The sequence below is a fragment of the Anser brachyrhynchus genome (assembly GCF_964034855.1).
Source record: "Anser brachyrhynchus genome assembly, chromosome: 20".
In the NCBI taxonomy this organism is placed as follows: Eukaryota; Metazoa; Chordata; class Aves; order Anseriformes; family Anatidae; genus Anser; species Anser brachyrhynchus.
The window spans coordinates 8,496,710-8,506,311 of NC_137713.1; the positions used below are offsets into that span (position 1 = coordinate 8,496,710).

The 9,602-nt window shown below is 56.4% G+C and overlaps 1 protein-coding gene across 2 annotated transcripts in view; it reads right to left on the bottom strand.

The window, feature by feature from the left end:
• ATP2A3 (ATPase sarcoplasmic/endoplasmic reticulum Ca2+ transporting 3) overlaps positions 1-8,359 on the bottom strand; it is a 44,503-nt gene extending 36,144 nt beyond the window's left edge. The window contains exon 1 of one of the 2 annotated variants that reach the window (XM_080562876.1): positions 8,060-8,359. In XM_080562876.1, the coding sequence (XP_080419002.1) occupies positions 8,060-8,177 (118 nt within the window). In that variant the 5' untranslated portion in view covers positions 8,178-8,359. The remainder of the gene's footprint in view (positions 1-8,059) is intronic. The other variant, XM_080562877.1, reaches the window with a different exon arrangement.
• Positions 8,360-9,602: the final 1,243 nt, after the last annotated feature.

A 9,602-nucleotide genomic window follows, 5' to 3' on the forward strand; every position in this document is an offset into this window, starting at 1 on the left:
CTGGCGGAGCGATGTTGCTCAGCAGGCAGCGAGGGGCTGCTGCGGCATGGGGCAGGGGGACAGAGGCAGAACGAGACCAAGCTTCCTCCCTCCCCCCCCAGGAGGGGCTCTCTGCAGCACTCTCGCCCACCAAAACAAACAAAACCATTTGCTTTTCCACATTTTTTGCTTGACCTCTGGCACGCTGCAGGCTCGGGGCTGAATTGCAACCAGCACGGACCCAGCGCTACCAAACCAGGGGGAGACGTTTGCAAGGTGCAACCCCCCCAAAAGCAAAGCCAGCAACCTCAGTAAATACCTAAAGCCCTGAAATATATTGCTTTTCAACCCTAACACTGCTCGTTCCTTTCTTTGTCAAGACAAGAAAGCCCTGCCCGAAACTGCGGGCTGCCAGGGGTGACCCCATCCCAATACGCACAGGCTCGGACGGGGTAGGGTGTGGGTTTTGTTTTTGTTGTTCTCCATTTGTTTGTTTTCTGGAGGAAACGCCTCCCACTCCAGAAAGCGTTTGTGAAATCCGACAGCCGGAATATTCACATCTCGAGGCGACTCCCATCTGCTGGCAGAGCAAGGCTGGCTGGCAACACGTGGCCAGGCTAAGGCGGCGCGGCGCCCACCAGCCCTGCACCGCACGGCAGCTAATGAGATGCTTTTAAACTCAATTAACTTCAGCGGAGATTATTATTATGTTTTTTGGTTGGTTTCTTTTCGCAGAACTCCTTGCCCCAGCCAACCCCGCTCCCCAAACACATGCTGGCTTTTCCTGCTCCCCGCTCTCGGGGCTATTTTCAGCGGTCGCCTTGGATGGGTGTTTGTGGAAAACGAAGTATGTATGGTGCTGAGTTCAGATTATATCACAAGAAAAATATATATATATCCTGCAGAATAGAAAAAAAAAGTCTTTCTGGATGGGAAAAAGGGATGAGTTAGGTAATTAGTACTTTTCAGGGATGAACTCTCCGGGGATCACGCATCCCCGTGTAGTTGAGCCCATCCCCTTCCCATAAGGAGGCAGGTCGCTGGAAGAGTTGGTCCCATTTAATCTTATTTCTGTGACCTCCTTCCCACTGTGTATAGTGCGTGCATGTAAGGGATGGAATTTTATTTTTATAGATACACACATATGTATATGACATATACATATATGATATCTACAGACAGATACGGATGGGTATAGAATAGAATGGTTCACTTGGAATGGACCTACAAGGATACAGGTACCTACGCAGAGACCTATAAAGGTACCAATAAACAAGTTTAAGAAGACTTAGTGTCAAGAAGACAAGTGTCAAGAAGAGGTGAGAAAGGGAAAAACCACGCAAAAGTGCAGAAAAGCAGCAAAACCCAAACCACGCGGAGCCCTGGGGAACGCCGTCCTCCACGGAGCGAGCAGGAGGCTCGGGGCCGCCGCCGCCTCTCCCCTGCAGCTCTGTTTTCGTTTTTCCACTCGCTCACCACATTTTCCTTATTTTAGCGTGTTTTGTTGACTTGGAGGTTGCAAAATGGAAAAAAAAAAAAAAGAAGGGAGCACAGGCAGGTAACGGCGCCGGGCAGCATGAGGGGTGTCCCCACCTCGGATGCTGTCCCCATCAGTCCAGCTTGGCCAAGGGGAAGCGTGGGCAACCAAGCCAATGGTTTTGGGGCAAAACCCTGGGGATTTGGCTCCCCCAGGCAGGCAGAGGGGACCGAGTCACTGCTGCCCGAGTTCCTCCTCGCAGCTCTGTGCTTCGCTCCCCGCAGCGAAGGAAGAGAATCTCCCCCGCCCACGCACCCCTCCCGAAAAGGAACCAACCGATTTTTATCAGCCACAAGCACAAAAAAAAAGTTTCCAAAGCAGAAATAATAATAATTAAAAAATAAAAATTAAAGGCGGGCACGGCGTTGCACAGGCTGGGGCAAAGGGGGTGACGGCAGTGGGATGTGGGGGCACCTGGGGGCATTTTAGAAAGGAAAAACAGGATAAAAATATGGGGAGGGGGGACCACAACCAACCACCACCCAGCCTTAGCTCCTCATATTTGGCTCTACCGGGGGGCAGCCGTGCCATGCGGCCCCCGGTAACTCCTGTCCCTTCCCCGCCTCCCCTCCCCAGGGCTGGTTTAAAATACACCCGGTCGCTAAATAGCAGGAAACACCCCATGCCAAAACACCGCGGACAGGAACCCCGGGGCGCAGGGGAGGCGCAAGAAGCAAGGAGCGGATTTCCTCCCCAAAACGTTGCAGCGCCGCCGGTGCCCCCGGTGCGCAGGGCACGCGCCCTCCGAGCCCTCCAAGCCCCAGCTGGGCACGGGCACGGCAGCTCTGGCTAGGAAAGAGGTCTAGGTCTTCTTTTTATTGCCCCTGGGTTGTTTCCCCTCCGTTAGGGAATCTTTGAGCCAAAAGGCCACGGCGATTTGCAAACGCAGCCCAAGCGTGCAGGGGGGGATGAAATAATCAAATGGGGTGACCCACCTCAGCATATCCAGCTGCACAAGCAGCAGGTAGTTGAACATTTAAATTTTAGGAGGGTTGCTGCGAGCACAGCAGAGACACCTACGTTTGGGGGTGCAGGAGGTTCACATGCTCCCAGAGAAGCTGGCGTTTCACCCCAAAAAAGCACGGCGCTGGTGGCTGCACCCGAGCGCGCAGCCCACGGGGACGTGCTCCAGCCCAGGGGTGCTGCAAGTACCGGCGATAGTGGGGAAATAAATAAGCAATGAAACGAAATAAATAGAGAAAAAGGGCTTTTATAGGATGATAGTAGCCAGATCTCAATGCTGGGAGGTTCCCACAAACACCAGCTACAGGCACGAGGTGAATCGCCGGCGAGGATTCATTCAACACAAAAATCTTCGCAAAAGAGCAAAATTCGGGATGCGACCCCTCTCCCCCGTGGGCTGCACAAGGCAAGCAGCCTCCCCGCCCCCCAACCACGGCTTCAAGCCCCCGGAAAATATCCATGAGCGCTAATTGTGTTAATCCCAAGAGGAGCAGGGAGCCTCCCGCCCTGGCGTCGCCCATCGCAGCAGCCCTGCCTGCAGCCGGTTAACCCGCGGGGTTCGACGCCCACGGAGGCGGCGCGCTCACGTCATGGAAACACTCAAGTAACCACAATTTTCTCTATTGCTTTTTGGCTCCAGCCCCTCAGCACTTCCAGCCTTCTCCCGCTACCTGTTTTACAGCGCGATAATCGCTGCAGACGCTTCGCTGCAGTGCTTGGCAATTTTATTTTAGTTTTTTTTTTTTTTTTTCTTAATGTAGGTTACTGTTATAAGTTCTGCCTCCGATACTACAGCACTGAGATGTTGGGAAAAAAAAAAAAGATCGTGAGTCACGATACCAACAACATGTCACACGCACAATAATAGAAGTCGGTGGGGACGGGGTGCCCGGGGGGCTCAGCGTGCTGCCCCACGGACCCCCCGAGGGGTGCTCCCTGTCCAGCACCCAGCTGGGTGACAGGCATGGCGTGCCTGTGCTGAGCTTCAGGCTGATGGTTTGCAATGAATCATCCTTAAAATAAATAAATAAATAGATAAAAGACATTTTGGTGGGGCATCACCATCCCACCCAGGTCTGCAAACACTGCACGTGGGAGAAAAATCGAAGGTGGAGCCTGCAGAGGTTTGAGCATACAAAAAGCACCAAATACCCTCGTTTCTTTTAGGAGCAAGTGAATTAAGTGTTACGGGGCAGCGAACCAGCTGCACTGGGGGGTCACCCAACGTGCCACGTACACGTGGTCCCAGGGGACATGTGCGGATGAAGGGCTCTGCAAGCCTGGCGCTGGCGGCACGTAGCAGCGCTTGTGCAAGCGGTGATGCCGGCCACACACGTGTGCAGGGCAAGGATGTACCAGCACAGAGCGAGCTGCAGGACGGGAGCTCCACCGGCAGCACGGGGCCCTGCTCTCCCACCAGCAGGTCTGCAAGAGGAGAGAAAACGCAGAGCGAAAACGCAGCGATACGCACGCTCCTCCAGCAGAGAAAATCTCTCCGGTAGAAAGAAATCCAAAGCAACAAAATTGTTTTGTGTTCGAGGAAGGAGAAAAGAGAAAATATTTAAACTAACTTGCAACCTAAACATCAACAACATTTTTTAAGGCTTAGCCATGAGAGACAACCGTAGAAAAGCGACTCAGTAGCTCAGAACTGGATCTGGTGACTGCAAGAGGCTGAAACAGGCAGACAGACCGAGCTGCAAGGGGGGGAAGAGCAAACAGGCTTGGGGCTATATGGCAAAAACGGCACCCAATGGGCAAAACCACTCGGCTCTGTTAAAACAGGCACCTGAAATACAGGGACAAGAGGATCCATGTGCATGGGGTGCACTTTTGGGAAGCTGCACACCCTGAGCGGGCACCCGAGGACTCGCTGTGCACCCCATTTCCTACCTCAGTGCTCTGCAGCACAGCGGTGACCAGCTCAAAAAACAGTAGGAAAATACAAACATTAAAGAAATAACACTTGTGAATGAGGTCGGGGGGAAACCCCAAGGGTAAACCCCTGGGTAAAGGCCCGTGGGTGCACCTGCACAAAAATCCCTTCCACACCAGCGCAGCCACTGCCTCTGCTTACCCTGGATGTATTAAACTGCTGCAGGAGCCAGGCAGGACAGGATGGATGGGAGGTTTTCTGAACGTTGCTCTTCACTCATGTTTATTTTATTATTTATTTTTTTTTAATAAAAAGATAGGAATGGAATTGGGCAACCCCAGAGGAAGGTGTGGGGCTCAAAGCCCGAATTTCCTATCGTCCAATTAGGAAAATTACATGGTCTCTCCACAACCCTGAAGGCGCTCACACTGTTTGAGTGCATCAGCATTTCTCCTAAGGGAGAGGATTTGGAGGAGGAGAAGAAAAAAAAAAAAAAAGAAAGAAAAAAACACACAAAAAACCACGTAGTGTGTTTATGAATCAGACTGCTAAGCGTGTGTTTCGGGGGTGGAAAAGGTGGGCGATGCGCAGAGGAACAGAGAGCAGAGTGAGATGAGTCAGAAAATGCTGCTTTTCCCCTCCTTGCCGGCACCTCAAACGTTTCAGCACGAAACAGAAATTTCTCTCTTTCTTTTTTAAAACTGTCAGGAGCGAGCCGGAGCACTAACCCGGGCTGGGAGGCAGCCGGGGTGTTTCCCCGGTGCTGGAGCTGGCTCTTAATAATCATCCAATAACACTAATAACCCTTAGGACAGCCAGCAGGTAACGCCGTTACTGTTGCACCTCGCAATGGGGTGCACGAGGCTCTGGAGGCCACCAGGCAGGGTTTTGGGGTCACCCCAGGCACAGCTGGGGTCCCGGAGGGGATTGGTGAAAGGCCGAGCAGAAGGGCCTGATCCTGGCCGCTGCCATCGCCACTGCTGAAGGGTTTTTGCTTCGGTGCTGGAGGAGGTGGCGCGCAAAGAGATAAATGCCCCTATGCTGCAAACATCCCGGCGCTTGACTCCGCTGACATTCACAGTCCATTTAGGTTACTGATGAGGCAAATAAAATTATGCATATGCATTAAGGTTGGCAATACCGTGCCCGAAATGTGCGCTCATTTACACATGGAAATCCATTTAGAAGAGAAATCACGGCTATATTTAAATCAGAAAAATCACTCGGCTGGCCGCGGGGCAGCTCCTGCTTACATCTGTCACTCCTCGGCAGAGCTGGAATCATTTCAGAGGAAATTCAGCCTTTGTTTTTTAAGTTCAGAAATAAAAAAAAAACCACATTTGCACTCCCATACCCTCCAGCCCTGTCTATTATAAAATTAAAAAAAAATAAAAAAATAAAAGAAGGCAGAGCTCTTGTTTCAGGTGGCCTGAAAGCAGCTGCGACTCGGAGCTCGAAGGCTCGGGAGCCTTTTGCTGGTGGCCACGGCGAGACCTCAGTGCACCGCGGCTCCTCCAGCTCCCCTGGCAAACGAAATCGCCGCGCTGCCAGCGCCGATGACAGATTTGAAACTCAAACACGAGCTCTTCCGAACGGAGAAATATCTTCTCCGAGCCCAGTAATCTATAGCACGCTGCTCGGCTGCCAAGCCGCTAATTGGAGATATTAAATAATCAGCATTGCGCTCTGCTTCCTCCTACAAAGGGAGCTGCGAGCGCTGGAACTGAAAAGCGATTTTAGGCTCCTAAAGAATGTGCCCCCCCAAAAAATACATATACACACTTAAATAAATGTGGCCCCCCAAAATACCTACACACACTTAAATAAAGCATGCCAGCGGCCACTGCTTCTCGCTCAGTGGTGCAGCTCGCTGCAGCTCTTATTTCTGAAATGCATCAACCCAATCAGAAATAAAATTAAAATAAAATGAAGAAGGCAGCTCCCCAGCATATGTCAGGAGAAGTTTTTACGGAAGACGCTGTATTTCGGGCCGTGATTCACGCCGCCGCTGGCAGTTGGATTTCAGGTGTGGAAGGAAATGAATGAACGTGAGCCGGGAGGGTGCGAAAACGAAACCCGCCAGAGCCGCGGGGCTGCTCCGCGCTGCAAGCGACGCGAGATTTGAATTTTCTTCCCCCTTCTGAGCTCTGTGCGAGCTCAAGCGAGACGCCAAACTGCCCCGCACTTCCGCTGCCAAAATTTAATTTAAGCTTAAATTAAAACATGATTTAATGTGAGCCACCTTCGAGCCCACCGTGCTGTCCCACGCTGCTCCTGCAGCAGACCGGGCACCCAGGGCGCGCAGGTGCCGGCTCCTGTGGCCACGACACAGCCTGCAAGCCCTCATCGTGCTGGAAAAAAGGCCCTTTGCTTAAAAATGAGCTTTTAAAACAAAAAGAACAAGCCATACAGGATCCCATTCTTCACCATTTTAATACGAAAGTGGTCACACCTGAGCCACACACAAGAAAAACCCAAGATTTGCACAAGAGCGCAAAAAGCCATTATTTTTTGAAGCCTTCTGCCACATTTCCACCAATGCTGCTGCCCGCACGTTGCACTGGGCAGCAGGCACAGGGCTGTGCCGTGAAGGCGACAGCCACGGGACATCCCCAGGCGAGAAGCTCTCACGAATCACCACTTTGCAAGAAATTTGCGGTCTGGAGCAAAATTTGCTGCACCGCAGATGGAGGAGGCAAGCGCACGGCCACTGCTTGAGGGAGGTGGGGGGCGAAAAAGAAAAAAATTCACAGAAAAATGGATTGCCACCGCTAAGCCTTTGCTTGGCACCTACGCCACACGTTTGAGGCACCTCTCCGGAGGCAGAGAGCCTGGTGCCGCCGAGCAGCCTGACTCAGGGAGGATGATTCACTTGGGCAAACAGGAGCAGGCACCGCCAGCCCCGCAGCGGCCAGGCCTGCAGGTGACACTGCCCCGCGGCAGGGAGCACCCGGAGGCCCCCCTGGGACCGGGGGGAATTTGGGGAGCGATTGTAGTCGGGGTTGGAACCGGCACTTTTGGGGGATTCTGACCCCAAAGCAGACAGTGGGTGGGAGGCTCCGCTCCCTGCGGCTGGGGGGGCTCAGGGCAAGTGCTGCCGGGCAGAATGGGACCCCCCTGGGGCTGGGGCACTACCCAAGACCCTGTCCCCACTCGATGGGCTGGGGGAGCCCAGTGGGTCCCCAGGCTGTTGGTCGTGCTGAGAGCTTCCAGAGAGATGCTGCCCTTCGCTGCTCGCCCAGAAGGAGCCGCAGCAGCACCCAACGGCCACGCAGGGACCCAAGCCCTGCCGCCACCCCACACCCTGCTGCCACCCTGTGTCCCACCGCCACCCTACTGCCGCCCCACTGCCACTCTACGCCCTGCTGCTACCCCGCTGCCACGTTGCTGTCACCCCACACCCCACTGCCACCCTGCTGCCAGCCCGCATCCCGCTGCCACTCCGCTGTCACCCCATGTCCTGCCGCCACCCCGCATCAAGCCAGCAGCGGGCCCCCCCCCCCCCGGGCCAATTTTGGGGCACCCCCTGCACCCCGGCCGGGACAAAAACTTCCCCCGGAGCCCCCCCGCACCCACCCCAAACCTCCCCCCAGCCCTAGCGCAGCGCTCGGTGCCTCCGGACCCCCCCCCCCTCGCCCCCCACCGGGCGCCCCCCGGGGCCCCTCCGCGCAGCCCGGCGCCCCGTCCCGCCGCACCCCGCTCACCATTAGGGCCGTACTTCTCCCGGCTCCTCCGGACCTGCTCGGGGCTGAGCCCGCAGCTCTCGGCCACGCCGAAGCGGCGCAGCACGTCGAGCACGGGCAGGCTGTGCGCCGCCTCCATGCCCCAACAACGGCCCGGGGAGGGGGGGTCCGGGGATGGGGATGGGAGGGGGATGGGGGGGGGGGGGAGTGGGCGCAGGGACCGGGCACCGGGCTCCGGGGCCGCGCAGGGAGCGCACTCGGGGGCCGCCGCCGCCGCCGCTCACCCTCCGCCGGCACCTCGGGGAGCGGAGCCGCCGCCCGGCCCCTCCTCCCGGCCCTCCCCGCCCCTCCCCGCCCCCCCGGGCCCCCCCCGGACCGTGCCCGGGTCGGCCCGGGACAGCGCTGCCCGGCCCCGGGGCCGTGCCCGTGGTGCCTCCCCCCCCCCGGGGTTCCCCGGTCCCTGCTCCCGGGGGGCACCCGTCTGTGCCGGGGGGGCTGTGCTTGCTGTTAATGCTCTGCCGGAACGAGGGGTTCTTGCAGCCGGACGTCAGCTTCTGGTAGCCAAACGTCAGCTTCTAGTAGCCGGGCATCAGCTTCTAGTAGCCAACTATCAGTTTCTGGCAGCCAAACGTCAGCTTCCAGTAGCCAAAGGTCAGGTTCTAATAGCCAGACATCAGTTTCTAGCAGCCAAACGTCAGTTTCTAGTAGCCAGACATCAGCTTCTAGTAGCCAAATGTCAGTTTCTAGTAGCCAAATGTCAGTTTCTGGCAGCCAAACATCACTTTCTTGCACCCAAATGTCACTTTCTGGCACCCAAATGTCGCTTCCTGGCACCCGAAGTCACTTTCTGGCACCCAAACATCCCTTCAGCAGCCCTCCATGTGCACAGGACAAGTTTCCCCTCGCCTACAAACACGAGGCTGCCCCAACCCCCTGGGTACAACCAGCCGAGGACAGCGGCCAGCCCACGCCTGTGGTGGCCCAAACCCTGTGCTCCTGCGGTGTCCCCGTGCCCCGGCCAAGGTGGGCTTCCAGCAGCCTCCCCCGGCCTCCAGGTACGTCCAGACCTCACCCCACGGCCTCCACAGGCGGAGGCTGGTGGGAACAGGAGCCGGCGGGTGACAGAGCCGAGCCCCACACAACGCCAGCCCCACACAACCCCAGCCGGTGCTGGGCCCGCGGGCTGCGAGCAGGAGGAAGTGGCGGCGCGCAGCGCCGGGAGGAGCTCCGGTTTATTTATTTATCGGTGCGTTTATTTATGGAAAGCCTTTCGCCGATCCCACCGGCATGGAGGTCCTGGAGGAAGCGTGGCTTCGCGTTTCTCAGCCCGCTAAATTAAGTTTTCCGGCGGGGTGGGAGGTGCAGGGCTGCGAGCCGCGGCCGGGCCCCCCCCTGCGGCCCTGCTGCAGGAAACGCGGCTCCGAGCCCTGCGGCCTGGCCTGGCTTCAAGCGGTCGCCTGCCTCTCGTTTGGGGGAGAAAGTAGTGTTTGGGTGTTTTTTTTTCTCCGTGCTGCTTGCTGGGGCCTGCGGGCGATGCCCTGCCCTTGCCGTGCTCTCCCCTCCC